Here is a 26,805-nt window from a genome sequence, read left to right as displayed (position 1 = left end):
TGGTCACCTTTTTTAACAAAAGACTTATTTCATTGGAGCCAGTTCAGAGGTTCACTAGGATGATCCCCAGTATGGAGGGACTGCCTTACGAGGAAAGGTTAAACAGGTTGAAACTCTGTTCATTGGAATTTCGAAGAATGAGAGGTGATCCCATTGAAACATATAGGATTCTTCAGGGGCTTGACAGGGGAAATGCTAAGAGGATGTTTCCCCTTATGGGAGAGTCTGGGACCAGAGGCCATTATCTCAGAATAAATGGGGGCCAATTTAAGACTGAGATGAGGAAGAATTTCTTCTGAGGATTGATTGCCTTTGGAACTCCTTGCCACGGAGAGCTGTGGGAGCAGAATCATTGAGCACATTTAAGGCTGAGCTAGATAGATATTTAATTTGTAAGGGAATCAAATGTTATGGGGAAAGGGCAGGAAAGTCAGATCAGCCAAGCTTGAGGGGCTGAATAGCCTACTCCTATTCCTATATTTTATGCCTCACAGATGTTTCTTCACGTCCAACTGCCAATTAGTTTAAACCTTCAACCACAGTAATAATTAACCTTCCCACAGGAACACTGTCTCAGCTATGAGTTGCAGCCCATTTACCTAGAACAAGCCATTTCTATCCTCGAACTTGACAATGTCCAAGGAATCTAAAGCTATCCCACTACTGTACCTTTTCTCCAGACATGCGTTAAGCTGTTTTATCCAACTATTGCTATATCAACTAACAGTAGTGTAATCCAGAATATTCCAGATTGATATCCTTGAGGTTTTACTTAACTTCCTCCCCAGCTTCTGAAACTTTGACTGAAGGATCTCAGCAAAGAATGCTACAAAGAGGTTAGTATGGCCGACAAAAAAAGGATTATGAAGAATGCTACATTCTAAAGTTACTGATTTTTCCACAGAAGTTAAAGTTAGGGCATGAATCAATTCCAAGTTGACTGTAAACAGTGCAATACTTTCCAATGGTTAACAAGATGATGTCAACAGGGCACAAATCACAATAACCAATTTGTAAACAGAAAACTCATCAAAATAAATTGACAGCATGCTCTCACAAATTAGCTCAATAGTCGGCCACAATAATGAGCAAAACATGATGGGAAAGAATGATTGCAAGAAAAAAAAGCACAATACAAATTAATTTATCATTGCCACAAAATTTCTTTACTTTAAGACAAGATAAATATTACTGGAAATAGTGCCAGAGGCAATGGAACAGAATGTACAATTAACTGTCTAGAAATATGATTTATATTTTGCACAAAAGTTAACCAGTCAACTCATCTCTGAGATATCAATCATTCCCGTGCCTTCTTACCACCTGTTCCTCAAAGGCCTGCCTGAGTTTTTAAAATCACGAGGAAACAAGACACGGGAATAAACAAAGTAATTACTCCAAAAGAAGATTACCTGGCATATGAATCTTGACAGATTTGTCTGTTTTTCACTCTACCAGCAGCAGTTTTACACTCAAGTCGAGAGCTTCAAATTTTTAAGTGTCCAGATCACCAACAACCTGTCCTGGTCCCCCCATGCTGACACTTCAGTTAAGAAAGCCCACCAACGCCTCTACTTTCTCAGAAGATTAAGGAAATTTGGCATGTCAACTACAACTCTCACCAACTTTTACAAATGCACCATAGAAAGCATTCTTTCTGGTTGTATCACAGCTTGGTATGGCTCCTGCTCTGCCCAAGACCGCAAGGAACTACAAAAGGCGTGAACGTAGCCCAATCTATCACGCAAACCAGCCTCCCATCCATTGACTCTGTCTACACTTCCCACTGCCTCGGCAAAGCAGCCAGCATAATTAAGGACCCCACGCGCCCCGGACATTCTTTCTTCCACCTTCTTCTGTCGGGAAAAAGATACAAAAGTCTGAGGAAACGTACCAACCAACTCAAGAACAACTTCTTCCCTGCTGCTGTCAGACTTTTGAATGGACTTACCTTGCGTTATGTTGATCTTTCTCTACACCCTAGCTATGACTGTAATACTACATTCTACACTCTCTCATTCCCTTCTCCATGAACGGTATGCTTTGTCCGTATAGCGCGCAAGAAACAATACTTTTCACTGTATGTTCATACATGTGACAAACCAAATCAAAGAAAACATTTCTAATGTTGTGGAACTTCTACGACAATTCCCAAAAGTTTCACTGATTTGGCATAAGTCCATGTTCTCAGCATCTTCACTCAACTCAAATCATTTTGTCTTACCCGGTTATTAAGCTGATCATCCAGACTACCATTATTCACAGCACAGTTGGGTAAGTCCTGAACTTCAATGCTTTCCTCAAACAAAGGATCACCACCAGTTGCCATCTTCAAATAAAAAAGACGAAAGTTTGTGGGTTTTTATTGCACACATTTGAAGAACATACCTTCTATTTTAACTTTTTTGCTAGGATGTTTTCAATTAAGTGCCATGTATTGCGGTATACAATTTAAATGTTCCCTCGATCGGCATCAACCTTGGTTCAATCATCACACTCCCATCTGAGTCTGAAGGCTCGGCTCAAGTCCCATTCCAGGGACTTGAACACAAAATATGGAGTGTTGCCCTGTCATAGATGTTAAGCTGTGGCACAATATGCTATGCAGATCTAAAACATCACAAGGTACCGTACAAAGAAAAAACAATATTTATCTCTCAACCAACACTGAAAATATATTAGTTAATTTATCATGCTGCTTATCAGACTTTGTAGTTTGAACATAAGAACATTATTTGCAAACTGGCCACCTCACTACTAAATCACAACAGTGTCTCCAAGTATTGTAAGTACTTTGTTGATTATGATGTACTTCAGGCCATCCTGAGAAAAGGCTCTAGCTAAATTAAAGTTCCCTCCTATCACACTTCTTTCATCGAACAATCTACTTGATGCAGGGATGCCGATGAGAAATAATTGGCAACCAAAAGTGGGGCAAATAAATTACAATAGAGGTGCAAATTCATTTCCAGTTTAACAAAAGCAAAATACTGCAGATGTTGGAAATATGAAATAGAAACAAAAAATGCTGGATAAACCCAGCAGGTCTGGCAGCATCTGTGGAGAGAGAAACAGTGATAACGTTTCTAGCCTGGATGACTCTTGTTCAGTTCTGTAGGAAAGAAACGTTAACTCTGTTTCTCTCTGCACAGGTGCTGCCAAACCTGCTGAGTTTATCCAGTATTTTCTGTTTTTGTTTTACATTCAATTTCCGGCTCGGCAGCTCGCAAAACATAAACATGATCTTCCAGATCGCGCCTGCGTGTCTCACCCTTTTCAGTTTGTCTGAGTATCTGTTTTTGTTCCCGCTGTAACTGATAAACTTCCAGCAAAAAAAAAGCAGAACTGTCGAGTTAGAAATCTTCAGCAGCAGAATAGAAATCGCGGAATTTCACGCCGGGGGAAACGGGTTGTTTATTCAGACGAATGGAGCGGAGAGTGAAACGGCCACAATCAGTGGCTCCGTCACCCGGGCAACGGGGTTGAAGCCGGAGCCCAGCCGCGGAACGAAACGCAGGGAGCCGGACGGACTCCCAACGGGAAAATGAAGGCCGTCAACCGGCGATCGGAGCCGATCTGACCCGAGCCTCTCCTTCCCCACGCCACCGGCCCGCCGCTCACTCGGGCTTTGAGGAGGCTGCTCACCTTGCCGTGGGGGTGGGGGAGGGGGGGCTGCTCAGTAACGGAACCCTGTCTCGCGGGCTCGAGCGCGCTCTCCCGCCAAAGCCGCCTCGAGCGCCACTGGAGCCGTTACCGAAACCATAGAGATGAAGCCGGAAATGACGCGCCCGCGGGCCACAACAAACGCGCTCGCTCCGCCAACCATCACCTCCTCCACTTCCGGGTCACAGGTCGGAGCTCCGTCTCCAAGGTTCCACCTGCACTGTTCCTTCTTTCGATGCTCTGTTCCTCCCACGCCCCTATTTCTCGGACATCTTGTAGGAGACAGAAATAAAAACATGGAAAATTCTGAATCGGTCTGGCAGCATCTGTGGAAAGAGAGAGAGTTAACATTTGTAGTCCACATGACTTCAGAGCAGCAGAGAGAGGGAGTAATGATGGGTTTTATGCTGTTGGGGGGGACAGGGGGTGTGGAGGTGGTAGCAAGTTGAGGAAAGTACAAGGTGAAGTATAGTTTGGAAGTCAGGTTGCTGCCTCACAGCACTAGGGACCCGGGTTCAATTCCCAGCTTGGGTCACTGTCTGTGCAGAGTCTGCACTTTTCTCCCCGTGTCTGTGGGTTTCCTCCGGGTGCTCTGGTTTCCTCCCACAGTCCAAAAGACATGCTGGTTAAGTGCATTGGCCATGCTAAAGTCTCCCTCAGTGCACCAGAACAGACATCAGAGTGTGGGAACTAGGGGATTTTCACAGTGACTTCATTGCACTATTAGTGTAAGCCTGCTTGTGACACTAATAAATAAACATTTAACTTTAGGAGAAATAAAATAAGAAAGATGTCATGGATCCAAGACCAATGGAGTGGTAAATAGTGTTAAAGACTAAAGCAGTCACCAATTGTAGCTGAAAGGTCAGTTAGCAGAATGTGTTGATAGTAGAAGAAGGATGAGCGCTTCATGAAAGCAAAACATTAGAACAACATATAGACTGGAACTTCAAGGGAGGAGGATGAAGAAATTAAAATAGGACAGAATTCATGATATGAATTTGTTGAACTAAATGTTAAGTCTGGAAGGCCATAAAGTCCCTAATTGGAAAATAAGGTGCTGTTCCTCCAGTTTACGTTGAGCTTCACTGGCATATTGTAGGAGTGACGTGGAGATGGACTTTAACCTGGTGTTGTTAAACTTCTTACATTGTAGGAGGCCAAAGCCAAAAATGTGGGTGTGAGATCAAGATGGTGAATTACATAGAAACTAGAAGCAACAGAGGCCATTCGGCCCTTTGAGCCTGCTCCGCCATTCGTTTTGATTATGGCTGATCATCAAATTCAATATCCTGACTCCCCCCCCCCCCCTTTCTCCCATATCCCTTTAGCCCAAGAGCTATTTCTTCTTGAAATCACACAATGTGTTGGCCTCAACTGTGCTCTGTGGTACCGAATTCCACACATTCACCACTCTCTGGGTGAAGAAATTTCTCCTCACCTCCGTTCTAAAAGATTTACCCCTTATCCTCAAACTATGACCCCTAGTTCTGGACTCCCCCACCATTGGGAACATTCTTTCTGAATCTACCCCATCTAACCCTTTTAGAGTTTTATAAGTTTCTATGAGATCCACTCTCACTCATCTAAAGTCCAGTGAATATAATCCTAACCGATTTAGTCTCTTCTCATAATGACAGGCCTGCCTTAGAATCATAGAGGTTTACAACATGGAAACAGGCCCTTCGGCCCAACCTGTCCATGCCGCCTTTTCTTTTAAACCCAAAGCTGGTCCCAATTGCCTGCATTTGGCCCATATCCCTCTATACCTATTTTACCCATGTAACTGTCTAAATGCTTTTTAAAAGACAGAATTGTACCCGCCTCTCCTACTATCTCTGGCAGCTTGTTCCAGACACTCTCTCCCCTCTCACCTTAAACCTATGCCCTCTTGTTTTAGACTCCCCTACCTTTGGGAAAAGATATTGACTATCAACTGATCTATGCCCCTCGTTATTTTATAGACCTCTATAAGATCACCCCTCAGCCTTCTGCGCTCCAGAAAAAAAAGTCCCAGACTATTTAGCCTCTCCTTATAACTCAAACCATCAAATCCCAGTAGCATCCTAGTAAATCTTTTCTGCACTCTTTCTACTTTAATAATATCCTTTCTATAATAGGGTGACCAGAACTGTACACAGTATTCCAAGTGTGGCCTTACCAATGTTTTGTACAACTTCAACAAGACGTCCCAACTCCTGTATTCAATGTCCTGACCAATGAAACCAAGCATGCTGAATGCCTTCTTCACCACTCTGTCCACCTGTGACTCCATTTTCATGGAGCTATGAACATGTATCCCCAGATCTCTTTGTTCTGTAACTCTCCCCAACGCCCTTCCATTAACTGAGTAAGTCCTGCTCTGGTTCAATCACCTCGCATTTATTTAAATTAAACTCCATCTGCCATTCGTCAGCCCACTGGCCCAATTGATCAAGATCCCATTGCAACCCAAGATAACTTTCTTCACTGTCCACTATGCCACCAGTCTTGGTGTCATCTGCAAACTTACTAACCATGCCTCCTATATTCTCATCCAAATCATTAATATAAATGAAAAATAACAGTGGACCCAGCACTGATTCCTGAGGCACACCGCTGGTCACAGGCCTACAGTTTGAATCCAGGAATCAGCCTGGTAAACCTTCGCTGTACTCCTTCTATAGCAAAGACATCCTTCTTCAAATAGGAACACCAAAACTGCACACAAAACTCCAGGTGTGGCCTCACCAACGCCCTATACAATTGCAGCAAAATATCCCTAGCCCTATACTCAAGTCCTCTCGCTATGAAGGCCTACATACCATTTGCCTTCTTTACTGTCTGCTGTACCTGCTTGCTTACTTTCAGCGACTGATGCACAAGGACTCCAAGGTCTCGTTGAGTATCCACCAGCATCAATTTACATCCATTTAAGTAATAATCTGTCTTCCTATTATTGCTACCAAAGTGGATAACCTCACATTTATCCACATTATACAGCATCTGTCATGCAGATGCCCACACACTCAGCCTGTCCAAATCACGCTGAAGCATCTCTGCATCCTCCTCACAGCTCACCCTCCCATCCAACTTTGTACCATTTGCAAATTTGGAGATAATACATTCAGTTCCCTCTTCCAAAGCATTATTATATAATGTGAACAGTGAGGGTCCTAGCACAGATCCCTGCGACAGGAAAGTCAGGCTCATGCTTGTGGACTGAGCGAAGGGGTTCCATACAGCAGTGACTTTGTCTTAAGTTTAGTCTCCCTCACATAGAGGAGACTGCATTTCGAGCAGCGAATGCAGTGGACTAAATTGAAAGAAGTGCAACTGAATTTCTGCTTCACGTGGAAGGAATGTTTGGGACCTTAGATGGTGAGGAGGGAGGAGATAAAGGGACAGGTGTTACACCTTCTGCACTAGCAGGGATAAAGTGTTGGGGGTGATAGAGGACTGGACCAAGTTATCATGGAGGGAATGGTCTCTACAGAATGCTGACAGGAGAGGCGAGGGGAAGGTGTGTTTGATGGTGGCATCACGCTAGTGGGCAACATGTGCTTTTGCTCTTGCCTTTTCCCCTTTTTTTGAGCATACCTGGTCTCATGGACAAGGTGTCTTATTTCATACCAGTTGGTCATGTTGGTCACCCTGCTGGTGAGGTAGATGAAAGGAAGCTCGTGGATATAGTCGTATACTTGGATTTCAAAAGGGATTTCATTACATGCCACACAAAAGTTTCATTTGCAAGATAGAAGTGCATGGATGTGGTCTTCATATCTAAGGAAGAATGTACTTGCATTGGAGCTGTTACAGGGAAAGATTATTAGATTGGTTCCTGGAATCAGGACATTGCCCTGTGATGGAAGCCCTGTCAAATTTTACCGAGATTCTTTGGAGTTTAGAAGAATGAGAGGTAAACTCATTTAACTTACAAGATTATGAATGGGTTTGACAGGGGAGGTACTGGACTGTTTCCTTTGGGTGGTAAATCTAGATTGTGGGGCCACAGGCTCAGGATAAAGGGATGATCATTTGAAGCCTTGCAGGGAAGATATTGGATGGTTACAACAGAACGAGTGTGAAATGGGTTTTATTTTTGGTGGGATGCCGGCTTCAGGCTTTCACTCTTTTGATGTTAAAGCTCTATGATGATTGTTGTTTATTTTGTGCTGGCTCAGGCCTTGGTGCTTGGCTTGCGAAGACCAACACTCCAACTCCAAGCTGGAGAAAGTCATTATAGTTTTTTTATTCAAAGGTCCTCCCATTGAACTCAAAGGATCACATAGGGACACTGAGGCTGCAAGAGGATTCTTTCCAGAGTAATGTTGAAGTGAGTCACATTACTGGAGGTTATCAAGGTTTTGTCTCTAAGGGAGAAGTATTCATTTACTCCTCTAACAAAACAAGTAAACACAGTAATGTTTTGAGAGATAGTCGGTGTAAGAGGGCGTCTAGAATAACTTGGGACTAAAAGACTAACAGATCAGAGTGACTAGAGTATAGAAAAGTCACAAAATGCCTGGAATAGAGTTTACAAAGGTACTGTTTGCATAGAGACACATATAACCACTGTTAGAGAATTAGACATGTATTTTTAAATATTCTGTATCAAAAGCATATACCTCGATCAATAGCACAATGTTCTAAGGCATGATGGGACTTAGTCAAGTAAAAAAGAACACATTCCTCAGAACAATGCAGCTACTGAGTGAAGGGAAAAACAATCCTTATCAGTGTCTCTAGACGATCCAAATGAATAGAATACTCATTACCCAAGGACAGTGCCAGAAACCTCAGACAATTCGAATGAATAGGTCATACTTTACACCAGATAAGACGATCTAGAGAGTATCAAGAGACTGTGGGAAAGACTCTCGAAGTCCACGAATGCACGTAGTCCTATGCTGTCAGAAGGAAAATGTTATTGGTCAAGGTAAACAATCTTTACTAATAATTAATGGCTCATACCCTTGCTAGGATGAGCAAGGGGTGAGCAAATGGCTTTTGAAAATTGTATAATTGTGATACTGAGAGTGATGTAATTTCAGAGTCATTTGGAACTGCACCAAATCTCTCTCCCTCATACGTTGAACCAGGCTTGGAAAATAAAGAAACGTCTTTAAACAGAGTACCGTATCCGTGAGTCTTTGTGTAAGCTGAGCCGTAATTAAGAATGGGGATCCCTCACGTGAAAGCCCCTTTAATACTTAGCCTCTGAAAAAATCTCCAACAGTTAGACAGTTCAGTCATTAGTCGTGGCTGATGATACAATATGTCTTCCAGTTAGTTCTTTTATATGAGGTTAATTTATGAAGTGATTTAATGAACTGAGTTGTTACTGTGGGAATTGATCCTAGTTCACCTATTGAAGGGGTAGATTTTATATTGGGTAATGGTTTGGCAGGTTTGAAAGTATTAGCATCGGCAAGAGTAGTGATAAATCTGGCTGAGGTAAAAGAAACTGAGATTTTGCAGCAGGAACATGCTGAGTTGTTCCCAGATTGTGTGGTGATTAGGGCTTAGGCTCATTAGGCTAGACAAAAAGAAGAGAAATAAATTGAGAGGAATGATAATTCAGGTGTTCGGGAAGATAGGACTCTTTTCTTGAGTTTGAATGAAGCTAAATACTCTGAAAATAGTGAAGCTGAATTCGTTAGCTGATCTTCCTTGTTTGAAGACCAGGAGGCAGATCCTGGTTTGCTGGAATTGCCTCAGACAAAATTCTGGCAAAGAATCCGAAAGGATCCCTGAATAATATTACCTAAAAAAACTGCCATATTGATAAAGAAGTAGAGACCTCCTCAGCGCCCAGCAGATGAGGAACGGACAGTAGACCATTGTTGTCCCTCTCGTTCCCACAGGAGAATTTTATGAATTGTCCATGAGGTTCCAATGGCAGACCATTTAGAAAAAGAAACATGCAGGCTAAAGTAACAAAGTACTTTTATAGGCCAGGATTGCATGGAGATCTCGTTGAATTCTGCAAGTTATGTAACATGTCGATTGGCTGGGAAGACCCAGGCATCAATTCAACCAGCTTCATTAATCCCAATACATACTTTCAATAAAGTTTATTTATTAGCGTCACAAGTAGGCTTACATTAACACTGCAATGAAGTTATTGTGAAAATCCCCTAGTCGCCACATGCGCCTGTTTCGGTACACTGAGGGGGAATTTAGCCTGGCCAATCAACCTAACCAGCACGTCTTTCAGACTGTGGAAAGAAACTAGAACAACCGGAGGAAACTCACACAGACAAAGGGAGAACGTGCAGACTCTGCACAGACAGTGACCCAAGCCGGGAATTGAACCTGGGTCCCTGGTGCTGTGAGGCATCAGTGCTAACCACTCTGCCACCATGCTGCCCTAGAACTCATTGGTGTTTCTTTACATCATGAACCATTTAGTCTACTCAAAACCAAAACAGGGCACCAACATCTTGTAACCATCATGGATTCGTCTTCCCAATTCCTAGAGGCAATACCCTTCAGAAAAAATACTGCAAGAGTAGTAATCAGCAATTTCAGTTTTTCACCAGGTGTGGGTTACCTGAAGAGGTTCAGTCTGATCAGCAATCAAATTTCATGGCACAAGCGTTCCAGGAGACAATGTTCAATTCAGGAGTAAAGCAGCTCGAATCATTGCATAGTCACAAGAAGAATTGGGATGATGTAATCAAACATTGAAAACTATGATTGGAGCTTATGCCTTGAATACCCAAGGACTGGGATAAGGGAATTTCATTTTTATTATTTGCTGTTAGAGATGCACCAAATGAATCAACTGGTTTCAGTCCTTTTGAGTCTGTCTATGGACATGAAGTAAGGGGACCATTTAACTTCATTAAAAGGAAAATTATGGCCCAGGTAGAGGAAGTTGTTCTCTTAGAATACACGTCCAAGTTTCAAGAAAGACTGTCGAAAGCATGTGCAGTCATTTGGGAACATTTAAACTTTCCCAATAAGTTATGAAAATGTGAGTGAATAAGATAACTGAAACTTGAACTTTTAAACCTGGGTATAAAGTATTAGCTCTGTTAGCTTTGTTGAGTGAAACATTGAAGGCTAGGGTTAACGGACCTTATTCTGTTAAAGAAACTCAATGAGATAAACTATATAATTAATACCTTGGATAAAAGGAAACATCAATCAGTGTAATATGTAAATATGCTGGAACACTATTATGATTTGGATGTTAATCAACCAGTGAGTTTTCCAGATAATAAAGAAAAATTGTGATATGAATAGACTTGAGGGTTCGAATGATGAGTTAGAGATTAGAAGATGAAATTAGCCAATACAAAAGGTATTATAAAATGTGAATAGAATATTACACTGTCTTCCAGGGCAACATAGCCAAGCTGTGAAGAAGAAAAAAAAAGTCAGTGTGTATAGTTAAACCAGACAAATGTCTTTAATTATTGTAAACTGGTCTCGATTTTAGATTTTGATGGTATAGAACTTGAGTATTGTTGAAAAAAGACACATTCCAAGCTTCGTGTCTTGCAATCATCAGGACAATTCACAAGAATATCAAATGTAAAGAGAACAATTTATACTGCACGACAAGAGAGTGCTGATTGGTTGGAAAGTGGACTGATTGGTAAAAGCATATGCATGGAAAATGTGCCAAATAATTGATAACTAATAACTCACTGCCAAGCTTTGTTTAATTTAAAGCAGGCAGGTTGGCCCCCATTGTCAAGGCATTGCCTGGGGAATGAACTAGGGAATGACTGTTGCCTATTTTGGCTCAAAGCTACATATATTAATACACAGGTTGCTGTCCTTTGCAGATAGAAAGAACAGCTGGGATTCTCCCAAAATAAAATTCAAAGCACCAAATTCGCAAAGTGGAAATAGTGGAGAGCTTCAAGTTTTTAGGTGCCCAGATCACCAACAACCTGCCCTGGTCCCTCCATGCCGACACTATAGTTAAGAAAGCCCACCAACACCTCTACTTTCTCAAGAGGCGAAGGAAATTTGGCATGTCCACTACGACTTTCACCAACCTTTACAGATGCACCATAGAAAGCATTCTTTCTGGTTGCATCACAACTTGGTATGGCTCCTGCTCTGTCCAAGACCGCAAAAAAATTACAAAGGGTCGTAAACTAAGCCCAGTCCATCACACAAACCAGCTTCCCATCCATTGACTCTGTCTACACTTCCTGCTGCCTCGGAAAAGCAGCCAACATAATCAAGGACCCCACACACCCCAGACGTTCCCTCTTTCACCTTCTTCCATCGGGAAAAAGATACAAAAGTCTGAGGACATATACCAACTGACGCAAGAACAGCTTCTTCCTGTTGCCACCAGACTTTTGAATGGATCTACCTGATATTAAGTTGATCTTTCTCTACACCTTAGCTATGATTGTAACACTACATTCTACACTCTCTCCTTTCCTTCTCTATGTACAGTATGCTTTGTCTGCATCGTGCACAAGAAACAATACTTTTTACTGTACTCTAATACATGTGACAATAATAAATCAAATCAAATCGTGTAAAAACTGGAGTAACTCCCGCTGGTTTTTTTAGTGGGATTTTCAAAATGAGTCTCTCACACTGTGCGCTGCCGAGTGCTTCAGGGAGATTCATGTTAAATATCTGTGGGCGGGGCCTATTCCCGTTGGAGAGGCCGGCAGCATACGCTGTGTGGGCCACTGCGCATGCACCTATCTGTCGGAACAAAGATCGGCGCATGCGCAGTAACACCACACTGTCGGCCTCCCGATCGCTGTTCTCCATCGCTGGTCATGCGACTGCCGGGCAGTGCTAAGGTGCCCCTTGAGCATTGCCACTTTGTTGTGTGGGCAGTGCCAGATGGCTAGGCTGGCACTGCCCAAGAGCCAATCTCCTGGGGGGCCTCCAGAGCCCTCCTTCATTTCAGTGGAGTTGGGCCGCCAGCTCCAAGTTTGTGAGGAGCTGTTGTAAACCCCGCTGGAGTGAACCACTTCTGGCAGGGGGAGAGAGGCTAGCGGGTCTGGAGACTTCAGTTCTAGACCCGCTAATGATATTAAAATTAGAATTTTAATATTCAAATCAGCTCCGCGCCAGAGCTGACGATGCTGGAAATCTGGGGAGTGGAGGCCATGGCACCAGCAGGGAGCACGCTAAACAGCTTCCGCTGATGTCTCCTGGCCCGCTGTGCTGCTCTAGCAGGCTGGGAAAATCGCCCCCAACATGTTCAAAACATTATGAGTGGGATATTACAGCCTCGCTCATCCTGAAATTGTAAAATCCCGGTCGAAGTCAATGGACCTTTCCATTGTCTGCACCTCACCCACTCTGATTCCCATGACAGGTGGGGCAGTAAAATTCTGGCGTATGCTTTTTTCAACTAAAGCACAGAGGACAATGGATGCAGTGTGTACCACCTGAAAGATGCACTGCAACAACTTGCCAAGACTCCTTCAATAGTACTTTCCAAAGCAAAATCTCTACCACTAAGAGGACAAGAGCAGCAGGTGCATGGGAAAACCATCACCTGCACACTCCCTTCCAAGGCATATACTTGACTTGGAACTATATCACTGTACCTTCACTGTCGCTGGGTCAAATTCCTGGCAATACCTGCCTAATAGGGTGTACTTACATCACATGGACTACTGGTGTTCAAGAAGGCAGCTCACTATTTACATATTGATTGATGTTTCTTTAACAGAATAAGGTCCACTAACCCTAGTCTTCAATGGTTCACCCAGCAAAGTAAACAGAACTTTATACCCAGGTTTAAAAGTTCGAAGCAAATTAGGGATGGGCAATAAATGCTGGCCTAGCCAGCAACACACACATCCCGTGAAAGAATAAAACAAAGGTCACCTCAGTTTTTTTTCCCAAAAGAAAAGCGACCCAGGCAATCATTCCTTGATTGACATAATCCTTGTAAATTTTCTCTGCACCCTCTTCGGTGCTTCCAAATCCTTTTTATATCCGGGGAACCAGAACAGCATGCAGTCCTCGAAATGTGATCTAACCAAGATTTGATACAGATTCACTACTTTTCAACTCTATCCCTCTAGAAAGAAAGTCTATCCTTGGTTTGCATTTTTGATCCTGCTTGTCAATTCCACATCATTTCAAGTGGTTAGGTCGGACACATACACATTCGATATTCAATCACCTGGTGGTGTTTCTCTGGTTTTTCTACTTGTGCAATTGTTCAAACTGCAACTGTGGGGATCATTCGAATTTAATGGTTCAGGTTTCGTGTTTGGCAGATTCATTATTGGCAGTGGGGTTGCTAAGGGAATGTTTGCTGTTTCCATGTTACTGAAATCTTACAGTAAACATGGAGTAATGAGATAGCTGCTGTATTGTTAAACTTTTCAGGGAGCTCTGCTATGTCAGTAAAAGGACTGAAAATAGTTCCATGAGAATAACTGAAGACAATCAGTCAGAGATTACAATATTGTAGAATGCAATATGACAGCATTGTTGCCATTAGATGGCACCATATCATGAACTAGGTTGCGACGAATGAATATTTCTGCAGATTTCAAACACCGACAGCTTTTAGCACATTTAGCACATCTGCACATGTCAAGATAAGTGTGTTGGAGCACTCTAAAATACAAAATGATTTGGATATTGAGTAATAAAAAAGGAGTCAAAAGTCAGTCCCAGAGAAGTATTTTATAAAGGTTTTTGAAAGAAGGAGATGTCTAGGAAAGCATATTTTTGGAATGTTCAAGTTGGCAGTGCATAATGACAGAATGAAAGGAGTAGCAGGGATCAACTGGTAACCTTTTAGCTTTGACAAAAGGTGATCTGGACTCGAAACATCAGCTGTTTTCTTTCCTTACAGATGCTGCCAGGCCTGCTGAGATTTTCCAGCGTTTTCTCTTTTGGTTTCAACTGGTAATCGTGTACGAAAGGCGTGGCAGTGGTGTGGCAATCAAGGGAAATTTGAAATGATTTTAAAATCATTTATCTGGAGCATAAAGATCCACTGCCAGTCAGGCTGTGCAAAGACAAGAAGTGACAAGGGTGCACAACTTCAGGTGAGAACTAATGCAGAGAAGTTACTAGAGTTTGTGGAGTGTGGAGGTCAGCAAAGAGATTCTAAGGTGGTCAAAGTGTGAATGAGGGTTTTAGGATGGGGAGAAGCAAAATAAAATGCAGGGTACAATTTTAAAGGAAGTGCAGGAGCAGAGGGACCTGGAAATATAAGTGGAAAAATCATTGAAGGTGGCACAACAGGTTGAGAAGGTGGTTAATAAGCATCCTGGGCTTAATAAATAGAGTAAGAGTTTTAACAACACCAGGTTAAAGTCCAACAGGTTTATTTGGTAGCAAATGCCATTAGCTTTCGGAGCCCTGCTCCTTCGTCAGATGGCCGAAGGAGCAGGGTTCCGAAAGCTAATGGCATTTGCTACCAAATAAACCTGTTGGACTTTAACCTGGTGTTGTTAAAACTCTTACTGTGTTTACCCCAGTCCAACGCTGGCATCTCCACATCTTAATAAATAGAAGCATAGAGCACAGAAGCAAGGAAGTTATGATAAATTTGTATGACACACTGATTTAACCTCAGCTTGAGTATTGCTTCCAGCCTGGGCACCACACTTTAGGAAGGATGTGAGGCATTAGGGAGAGTGCAAAAAAGATTCACGAGAATGGTTTGAGGATGAATGGTTCCAGTTAAGTAAATAGATTGGTGAAGGTAGGGCAGTTCTGATTAAACAGAAGGTGGAGAGGAGATTTGGTAGAGGCGTTCAATATGAAGAGAGGTCTGGAGAGAGTAGATAGGGAGAAATTTTCCCATTGGTTACAATACAATAAGTCGATAAAATCTGCAATTATTTTACACAAAAATCATAATTTCACCTGAGGAAGCAAGTGGTTAGTGTCTGGAAGGTAGCACCTTAGAATGTGGTGGAGGCAGATTCAACCATGGCTTTCAAAAGGGAATTTGATCTTTATCTAAAGAGGAAACATTTTCAGGGCTATGGGGGAAAAGCAAGAGAGTGGCACAAGACAAGTTGCTCTTGTGATCAGCTGGATGATCCTCGACAATGCACTATGTCCCTCTCCATTGCATGGCTCATGACTGGGTTTATGTTGGTTAAGTATGGGAGGGGGTCATTTTCGGGTCTCCTGGGTTTATTGGAGGGACACCCATCCCCCAGGTCAAAATTTCTCCTTTACCCTTCCCCGGCCTCTCAAACCAAGAAGCAATCTCCCTCACCCCTATTGCGGGGGCCTACCAGGCTACTCCCGGCAATACCCCGGACATACCTCTGAGTTTGGGCTCCCCTTCATTGGGGCTGGCTGTAGTCCCAGCAGTGGCCACCACTCCCGCCTGCTGCCACTGGGCCGACAAAGCTGTCAGCCGTCCATTGGTCGGCAGCTTTCAAAGACGGCACATGCAATGTTATCGTATATTGCGAGGAGGATTGAATACAAAAGTGGGGAGGTTATATTTCAGTGTACAGAGCACTGGTGAGACCACATTTGGAGTACTGTGTGTAGTATTAGTCACCTTATTTAAGGATATATGTAAAAACATTGGAAGCAGTTCAGGGAGGGTTTAGTAGACTCGTTTGTGGAATGGGTGGGTTAGAACATAGAACATTACAGCGCAGTACAGGCCCTTCGGCCCTCGATGTTGCGCCGACCAGTGGTACCAATCTAAAGCCCCTCTAATCTACACTATTCCAATATCATCCATATGTTTATCCAATAACCACTTGAACGCTCTCAACGTTGACGAGTCCATCACTGCTGCAGGCAGGGCATTCCACGCCTTTACTACTCTCTGAGTAAAGAACCTACCTCTAACATCTGTCCTATATCTCTCACCCCTCAATTTAAAGCTATGTCCCCTCGTGCTAGCCAACACCATCCGAGGAAAAAGGCTCTCACTATCCACCCTATCTAATCCTCTGATCATCTTGTATGCCTCTATTAAGTCACATCTTAACCTTCTTCTCTCTAACGAAAACAACCTCAAGCCCCTCAGCCTTTCCTCATACGATTTTCCCACCATACCAGGCAACATCCTGGTAAATCTCCTCTGCAACCTTTCCAACACTTCCACATCTTTCCTATAATACGGCGACCAGAACTGTACGCAATACTCCAAATGCGGCCGCACCAGAGTTTTGTACAGTTGCAGCATGACGTCCTGGCTCCGAAACTCAATCCCTCTACCAATAAAAGCTAACACACCGTACGCCTTCTTAACAACCCTATCAACCTGGGTGCCAACTTTCAGGGATCTATGCACATGGACATCCAGATCCCTCTGTTCATCCACACTACCAAGTATCTTACCATTAGTCTAGTACTCTGTATTCCTGTTACTCCTTCTAAAGTGAATCACTTCACACTTTTCCACATTAAACTCCATTTGCCACCTCTCAGCCCAGCTCTGCAGCTTATCTATGTCCCTCTGTAACCTGCCACTTCCCTCCGCACTGTCTACAACTCCACCGACTTTAGTGTCATCCGCAAATTTACTAATCCACCCTTCCACGCCCTCATCCAAGTCATTAATAAAAATGACAAACAGCAGTGGCCCCAAAACAGATCCTTGCGGTACACCACTAGTAACTGAACTCCAGGATGAATATTTCCCATCAACCACCACCCTTTGTTTTCTTACAGCTAGCCAATTCCTGATCCAAACCACTAAATCACCCTCAATCCCATGTGTCCGTATTTTCTGCAAAAGCTTACCATGGGGAACCTTATCAAACGCTTTGCTGAAATCCATATACACCACATCGACCGCCTTACCCTCATCCACCTCTTTGGTCACCTTCTCAAAGAACTCAATAAGGTTTGTGAGGCACGACCTACCCTTCACAAAACCGTGCTGACTATCCCTAATCAAATTATTCCTTTCTAGGTGATTATAAATCCTATCTCTTATAATCCTTTCCAATACTTGGCCCACAACAGAAGTAAGGCTCACCGGTCTATAATTACCAGGGTTGTCCCTACTCCCCTTCTTGAACAAGGGGACAACATTTGCTATCCTCCAGTCTTCTGGCACTGTTCCTGTAGACAATGACGACACAAAGATCAAAGCCAAAGGCTCTGCAATCTCCTCTCTAGTCTCCAAGAGAATCCTAGGATAAATCCCATCCGGCCCAGGGGAATTATCTATTTTTATCCTTTCCAGAATTGCTAACACCTCCTTGTTGTCTTGTGAGGAAAGGCTGGACAGACTAGGCTTATATTAACTGGAGTTTAAAAAAGTAAGTGGTGACTTGATTGAAACATATAAGATCCTGAGGGGTTTTGACAGGGTGGATGTGGAGAGGATGTTTCCTCGTGGGAGAATCTAGAACTAGGGATCACAGTTTAAAAATAAGTTGTTGCCCATTTAAAATGGAGATGAGACAAAATCTTTTCTCTCAGAGAGTTATGAGTTTTTGGAACTCTCTTACATGAAAAGGTTGTGGGAGCAGAGTCTTTGAATATTTTCAATACAGAGGTGGATAAATTCTTGGTAAGAAAACGGCTGATAGCTTATCAGGGGTCGGCAAGATGTGGATTTGAGGTTACTTACTATCAGATCAGCCATGATCTTATTAAATGGCGGAGCAGATTTGAGGGGCTGAACAGTAGCACACGGAATGGTTGAGGGAGCAGCACGGTAGCACAGTGGTTAGCACTGCTGCTTCACAGCGTCAGGGACCTGGGTTCGATTCTCGGCTCGGGTCATTGTCTGTGTAGAGTCTGCACATTCTCCCTGTGTCTGCGTGGGTTTCCTCCGGGTGCTCCGGTTTCCTCCCACATTCTGAAAAGCGTGCTGGTTAGGTGCATTGACCCGAACAGGCGCCATAGTGTGGCGACTAGGGGAATTTCACAGTAACTTCATTGCAGCGTTAATCCAAGATCCAAGATGGCACCGGAGCGAGGCGATTTCTTGCAAGCTGTGCCCAGCATACCTTATAATTCTATCTTTTACTCTTATTCTATGTTCTAAAATTTCATTTTAACTCTTTTAAACTCTCTAACAACATTCTGCACTCTCTCGTTTCCTTCTCTATGAACAGTATGTTTTGTCTGTATAGAGCGCAAGAAACAATACTTTTCACTGCATGTTAATACATGTGACAATAATAAATCAAATCAAACAAACCAAATCAAAATGTAAGCCTTACTTGTGACTAATAAATAAACTTTAACAGTCTACTCCTAGTCCTTGTTCATATGTACAAACATAAAAATTAGGAACAGGAGCAGACCATTCAGCCCCTCGAGTCTGCTCTGCCATTTTATAAGATCATGAATGATTTGATTATGGCCTCAGCTCCATTTTCCTATCTTCCCCCAAAACACTTGACTCCTCTTCTGTGAACTAAATGGAAGTTCTCTTATTTTTTAACTATCCCCTAATTCTAGTCTCACCCATAAGTGGAAACATCCTTCCAATTTCCACCCTGTCAAGTCCCCTCAGGATCTTATATGTTTCAATAAGATCACCTCGCATTTTTTTAAACTCCTATGGGTATAAGCCAAATTGTTCAACCATTCCTCATAATATAAACCCTTCATCGGAGGCAATCAGTTAAGAACATAAGAACTAGGGGCAGGAGTAGGCTATTTGGCCCTTTGGGCCTGCTCTGCCATTCAATGAGATCATGGGGCTGATCTTTTCGTGGACTCAGCACCATTTACCCACCCATTCACCACAACCCTTAATTCCTTTACTGTTCAAAAAGTTATCCTTGCCTTAAAAACATTCAATGAGGTAGCCTGAGCTGCTTCACTGGGCAGGGAATTCCACAGATTCACAACCCATTGTGTGAAGAGGTTCCTCCTCAGCTCAGTCCTAAATCTGCTCCCCCTTATTTTGAGGCCATGCCCCCTAGTTCTAGTTTCACCCGCCAGTGGAAACAACTTCCCTACTTCTATCTTATCTATTCCTTTCATAATCTTATATGTTTCTATAAGATCTCCCCTCATTCTTCTGAATTCCAATGAGTATAGCCCGGTCTACTCAGTCTCTCCTCATAAGCCAACCCTCTCAACTCCAGAATCAACCTAGTGAATCTCCTCCGCACCCCCTCCAGTGCCAGTATATCCTTTCTCAAGTAAGGAGACCAGAACTGTACACAGTACCCCAGGTGTGGCCTCACCAGCACCTTATACAGCTGCAACATAGTCTCGCTGTTTTTAAACTCCATCCCTCTAGCAATGAAGGACAAAATTCCATTTGCCTTCTTAATTACCTGCTGCACCTGCAAACCAATTCCTTGAGATTCTTGCACAGGGATACCCAGGTCCCTCTGCACAGCAGCAAGCTGCAATTTTTTTACCATTTAAATAATAGTCCATTTTGCTGCTATTCCTACCAAAATGGATGACCTCACAATTACCAACATTGTACTCCATCTGCCAGACCCTTCTCTGAATTGCATCTAATGCAATTTTATGCTTTTTTAAATAAGGAGACCAACACTGTACACTGTACTCCAGATGTGGTCTCAATCCCCTGTACAGCTGTAGTAAAACTTCCCTACGTTTATTCCCTTTGCAATAAACACCAACATTCCATATGCCTTCCTAATCACTGACTGTCGCTGTATACTAACCTTTTGTGATTCATGTATCAGGACATTAAGATCCCTTTGCATTGCAGATTTAGCAGTCTCTATTTAAATAATATTCTGCTTTTCTATTCTTCTTGCTAAAGTGGATAAGTACACATTTTTTCCACATTATACTCCTGTGATAGGGGCAGCAACCTTGCTGCTTCCAGTGTTAAATTGATATGGGGCAGCTATCTAGATCGAGGGCAGGCTCACCACTGAATCTTTAGCTGGGGGGGTGGGCAAGGACAATGATGCCCTGTAAAATCCAGCCCAGGAGGTCATTACGTGAATGTGTTATTTGCTATGTATTTACATTGCTTAATTTACACTGCTATAAAAGGCCACAAATGTTTGGGATTCCCAAGAAGTGGCTGTGGAATGACCCAGGAAACTATTAATAATACATGAAGGATCGTGCCTGGAATAGGAACATAGGAACAGAAGTAGGATATTCAACCCATCAATCCTGCTGCACCATTTAATATGATCATGGCTGGTTGGACACTTCAATGCCCTTTATACATAACATCCCCATAACCCTTTTCCATTATTGTTAATCAGAAATTTGTCAAAATCTGCTTTAAACAAACTCGATAACTGAGCTTCCACAGCCCTCTGGGATAGGGAATGCCAAAGATTCACAAACCTCTGGGTAAAGAAATTTCTTCTCATCTCGGTCCTGCATCTCAAAGAACAAAGAACAAAACAGCACAGGAACAGGCCCTTCGGCCCTCCAAGCCCGCGCCGCTCCCTGGTCCAAACTGGACCATTCTTTTGTATCCCTCCATTCCCACTCCGTTCATGTGGCTATCTAGATAAGTCTTAAACGTTCCCAGTGTGTCCGCCTCCACCACCTTGCCCGGCAGCGCATTCCAGGCCCCCACCACCCTCTATGTAAAATAGTCCTTCTGATATCCGTGTTAGACCTCCCCCCCCTCACCTTGAATCTATGACCACGGTAGCATAGTGGTTAGCACTGCTGCTTCACAGCTCCAGGGACCTGGGTTCGATTCCCGGATTGGGTCACTGTCTGTGTGGAGTTTGCACATTCTCCTCGTGTCTGCGTGGGTTTCCTCCGGGTGCTCCGGTTTCCTTCCACAGTCCAAAGATGTGCGAGTTAGGTTGATTGGCCATGCTAAAATTGCCCCTTAGTGTCCTGAGATGCAGGGATTAGCGGGTAAATATGTCGGGATATGGGGGTAGGGCCTGGGTGGGATTGTGGTCGGTGCAGACTCGATGGGCTGAATGGCCTCTTTCTGTACTGTAGGGTTTCTATGATTCTATGACCCCTCGTGAACGTCGCCACCGACCTGGGAAAAAGTTTCCCACCGTTTACCCTATCTATGCCTTTCATAATTTTATACACCTCTATTAGGTCACCCCTCATCCTCCGTCTTTCCAGTGAGAACAACCCCAGTTTACCCAATCTCTCCTCATAACCAAGCCCCTCCATACCAGGCAACATCCTGGTAAACCTCCTCTGCACTCTCTCCAAGGCCTCCACGTCCTTCTGGTAGTGTGGCGACCAGAACTGGACGCAGTATTCCAAATGCGGCCGAACCAACGTTCTATACAACTGCAACATCAGACCCCAACTTTTATACTCTATGCCCCGTCCTATAAAGGCAAGCATGCCATATGCCTTATTCACTACCTTCTCCACCTGTGAGGTCACCTTCAAGGATCTGTGGACTTGCACACCCAGGTCCCTCGGCGTATCTACACCCTTTATGGTTCTGCCATTTATCGTACAGCTGCCCCCTACGTTAGTTCTACTAAAATGCATCACTTCGCATTTATCTGGATTGAACTCCATCTGCCATTTCTTTGCCCAAATTTCCAGCCTATCTATATCCTTCTGTAGCCTCTGACAATGCTCCTCATTTTGAACTTGTGCTCCCTGGTTCTAGAGTTCCCAATCAAGGGAAACATTTTATCTGCATCTACCTTGTCTATTCTTTGAAGTATTTTGTAGGTTTCATGAGATCATCTCTCAGCTTTCAAAACTCTAGAGAATACAGGCCCAGTTTGCCCAATCTCTCTTCATAAGACAATCCTGCCATCCTGAAACAAGTCTGGTGAATCTACGTTGCACTCCCTCCATGGAAATATTCAAAGGTATGGTAATCGCTTTTCTATTGTCCACAAGCAGAATCAATGGCAAATCATGGGCCTTCACCACTGACACATCTGGTGAAAGTCATGGCGAGAATTTCACCTCGATCACTGTTTAGTAATCATGTAACTGATTGTAGTGTTCCTTATTGGACATTCACAGCATGGAGCAACAGTGATATCTTCAGGCTGTCCAGGCATTACATTAAAGAATTTTCACAAATCTCCAACCAGAAACAAAAAGCAGTGAAATGAAATATTCTTTTGTCAGGAAGCTGTTATAATCTGGAATGCACTACCTGAAAGGATGGTCGAAGCAGATTCAATACTCCCTGTTTAACTGACCCTCACTGAACACAAGGCACCAACTCCATTGGCTTCTGTTAGTTTACTGAACCTTGCTTGGGAAATACCTGTCTATTTGAAAAGCTCATTACATTTTACTGCCTCTTTTTAATCTTAAGTCATATGACTTGATCAAATTGGTCACTGCGAGAGTGTGAGCACAGTCTTTTGTTTCAATTCATTTCAGTTTGTGCTACCAATGACTTGAACAAGGTACAATTACACTTATACATAACACTGCCAAAATGGACTACTCAAAGAAGCAGCTAAGATTGTGTCCCTATCTGGATCATAACAATATAGAGACAGAGGTTTTTAATTAACATCATCACTGATTATATATTCTTTTCATTCAGTGATCTGGTTTCCAGACTTTGAATCAAAATACAATTTTACATTCATATCCACAGTACTTGTTGCATAATTTTAAGGTGGCACATGAAGCTTTTAAACATCCATTTAGAAATATTTGTATTCACATTTTGATTTGATTTATTATTGTCACATGTATTAGTATACAGTGAAAAGCATTGTTTCTTGCGCACTATACAGAAAAAGCATAGAAAAGGAAAGGAGAGAGTGCAGAATGTAGTGTTAGAGTCATAGCTAGGGTGTCGAGAAAGATCAACTTGTATGAGGTAGGTCCATTCAAAAGTCTGATGGCAGCAGCAGGGATGAAACTGTTCTTGAGTCAGTTGGTAGGTGTCCTCAGATTTTTGTATCTTGTTTCCGTCGGAATTGTATCATCAAATGATCTAAAATACTTGGTCAGTGATGAATTACTCATGAATGCGATCACTAGTTTGTGTAGATAAATAGGACAGCAATTTGTACACAGTATTTGATGCGCGATTGATTCACACGGGAGGCTAGGACGTACCCGGGAATAAAGGCTTTTATTCACAACAAGATTGGAGCACACTACTTAACAATATTATCCCAGACTAAGGGCTACTAGGAAGTAGCAGTGACCTTTATACTCCTGTAAGAAGGCGGAGCCGAACGGAGTGTACCACATAAACAATAATAACAGGTGGAACACCCAAACCCTAACCCCAACAGTAACAAGAGTAACATATGTACAAGTACCCATAGTGGTAACCATCTATGGTTCACCACAGTACTTCCCATGAACAAAAATGTATGACCAATTTTCTTTGATAATTGTTGTGAAAGAGTAATTTTGACTTAGACACGTGGAGAACAGCCCTTTGTATTCATATGGTGTCATGAGATCTTTTATATTGAGGCAAACAGAATCTAAATTTAGTATTTGATCTGAATAGTGCAGCATTTATTTAGCATTAAAGTGTGACGTTTGGTTGTGTATTGAAGTCCTGCAGTGTGACTAGATCCCACAACTTTATGATAGAACATAGAACATAGAACAGTACAGCACAGAACAGGCCCTTCAGCCCACGATGTTGTGCCAAGCTTTGTCTGAAACCCAGATCAAGCTATTTCCTCCCTATCATCCCGAAGTACTCCATGTGCCTATCCAATAGCTTCTTAAATGTTCCTAAAAAATGATCTTGGCAAGAGTGCTAACAGCTGAACATATATGGTGCTTACCAAAGGTTTGTTACGTTTTCAGAAAGGAAAGGATATGAAAGATGGTAAGTATAAATTTATACTTAGGTACAACATTAAAGGTGGAGAGGGGGAAGTGAGGAGAATAAGCGAGGATTGGGAGAACTAACAGATGACCAAAGGCAAGGTTGAAGAAGTAATTCTGATGAAACATTTGGTGGTGGAAAACATTAAAAAAGTTGTAAAGATTGTGGGAAAGAATTCTAGGGAGCAAAGCTGCAATAAATTATGCCTCTACCACCAAGAGTGGAACATGATATTCCAGACAAAGAAGACTAAAGGGCTCAGATTGCAGAGGATAGAGTTATGGGAAGAATGTGTTTAACTCTCTTTTTTGTCTTCAGAGTAATCCAAGGATAATATTAACTTTATCAATATCCTCTTTTCCACCTCCTTCCTCTTGCGATGGCATACTCCTGGATCTTGATTTCCGCTTCCCCTGGTTATTATACACATTTGCTGAGTGAAGTTATGGAACATCATAGAATCATAGAATCATAGAAACCCTACAGTACAGAAAGAGCACAAAATAATGACCCTGGAAACTGTAAAGGATAAAATTAACATTCATGCTGGACTAAACAGAATGGTTTCCCAAAAACATGTTCTTTCATGAAAAGTGCACACAATAATTTTATTGAAGAGAAAATCGAGTTATACTTGACTGTTATCAAAAGAGAGAAAAGTGACAATGTTATGGAACAGGCATAAAGAATATTTGCTTGGATACAAGTGAAACCATAAAAATCCTTTGAGTCATTGGCAGATCTCCTTAAAAGTAAAATGGACACCTCCCATTTACTCTTTACAGCAATTTTTTTTCTCTGTCCCTGCATCCAAGATCAAAGTTTGGAGGCTCCGTTGGCAATATCATCCAAAGACTCAAGGCACGTGTCTGTTGATGATATCCAGCTCGACTTTTGTACAACCTATCTCAACATGTCCACTGAAACTGTGTTGTCAGACTGCTTGTCCTGGAGAGCTAAAATTTCCTACCATTAAATATTAGAAAGACCAGCACCTTTAGCTTTGGCCTTCACCAGAAACTCTGCATCTTACCAATGATTCTATTCCCCTCCCCACCACTGTCTTACGTTGAACTCTTCACAACCGTGGCATTTTTTTGAACTGTGAGCTTCCAGCTGGTATACTCCTTCCATCACCAAGAACTGTCAATCTAAACCCATCTGCTTCAACCCTCTCACCCTCCTTCATGTCTTTGTTTCCTCTGATCCCAATAATTTCAATGCACTCCTGACTGACCTCCCATCCACCTTACTTTTAAAATTCAGCTGATCCAAAACTCTACTGCCAATATTCTAACTCACAGTATGCTCAACTCTTCCATTACCAATGTGCCCACTGACCCGTTGGCTCACAGTATCCCAAAACCTCAAATTCTAAAAAAAATCTTGTATTCAAGTCCTTTCGTGGCCTTATCCCTCTTTTTCTCTCTGTGTCATTCTGCATCCCTACATCCAATGCAAATTCTCTGTTCCATTGCCTATGGTTTTTGTACACTCACCTCCCTTCTCAAACCAACGGTGGCTATGTCTTCAGTTACCACAACCCCATGCACTAAAATTCCCTTCTTAAGCCCCTGTTCCTCTCCAAACCTTACTCCCTTGAAGATCCACTTTCGTTCTTGATTTTCAACAGTCAATGCATTGTGTATTTTTAAGTTAAATAATCAGGACAGAATGGCCAAGGAGAACAGCTTCACAGTAACTGATATTGTGCTCTGTGGTATAATTTGTGGCACCGTCATCATTGTCAGATCATCACTGGAGGGATTTTTCTTCTGTTGTTGCTAATGCAGCAAAACATATTTTCATCTGGACTTCAGATTTGTAGTTTGGTATACAGCTGTTTTATTTACTGCACATTTTTTTTGAAAGAGGTAATATTATTATTGGAAATTGAGATGATGATGAGAAAGAACCATTCCTTTGGGGAAAAAAGGCACAGTAAGAAAACAACATTTCTGCTGAACTTTAACTGCAAAGTAATTATTGTCCCACAAAAACTTTTAAAATAAGTCCAGACTTCTGTTATTTGATCAGGAATTTAATCTACAGTGCGTGAAGTAGTTTGCTGAATCAAATCAAATTTCCAACTGAATAAACAGGAGAGCAAAGTTTGCTGTCTTTGGGCTGTTAAAAAGACAATGTGGTAAGGCACCAGTGAAATTTTGAGTTTCATCAAGTTATTGCCACCATTTCTGCTTATCATTAATTTTGGTAATAGAATATGAGTTCATTGTACCTGTGCACCCATGGGTCTGGGTTACTAAGTGTAGGTGTAAATATTTTATAAATTTAAGTTTAAGAGCTTAATTTCTTTTAGTGTCGCCTTGTCCCTGGGTTGCATTTGTTGAGGCAAGTCACCACAGTGAATTTGAACCCTACACCACCACTCATGTAAATGGCCACTTCCAGTCATTTCTATCCTTTCTCCCAGAGGAACTCCTTTATTAATTAAATTAATTTTGACACTGTGGTATTTCTGATGTCTACATAATATTCTGTCTGCTAGGTCTTTCTCATTC

The 26,805-nt window shown here is 42.4% G+C and overlaps 1 protein-coding gene across 11 annotated transcripts in view; it reads right to left on the bottom strand.

Annotated features, from left to right (window-relative positions):
- The window catches only part of pcm1 (pericentriolar material 1), a 137,966-nt gene extending 134,167 nt beyond the window's left edge, over window positions 1–3,799 (bottom strand). For 9 of the 11 annotated variants that reach the window (XM_078217892.1, XM_078217806.1, XM_078217822.1 and 6 more), the window contains exons 1-2: window positions 3,272–3,799; window positions 2,225–2,329 (exon numbers count right to left, since the gene is read on the bottom strand). In XM_078217892.1, coding sequence (XP_078074018.1) covers window positions 2,225–2,329 — 105 coding nt within the window. In that variant the 5' untranslated portion in view covers window positions 3,272–3,799. The remainder of the gene's footprint in view (window positions 1–2,224; window positions 2,330–3,271) is intronic. The other 2 variants (XM_078217815.1, XM_078217884.1) reach the window with 2 other exon arrangements.
- Window positions 3,800–26,805: the final 23,006 nt, after the last annotated feature.

Source organism: Mustelus asterias, chromosome 1 (genome assembly GCF_964213995.1).
Source record: "Mustelus asterias chromosome 1, sMusAst1.hap1.1, whole genome shotgun sequence".
In the NCBI taxonomy this organism is placed as follows: domain Eukaryota; kingdom Metazoa; phylum Chordata; class Chondrichthyes; order Carcharhiniformes; family Triakidae; genus Mustelus; species Mustelus asterias.
This window is presented reverse-complemented; position numbering and strand designations above follow the sequence as displayed.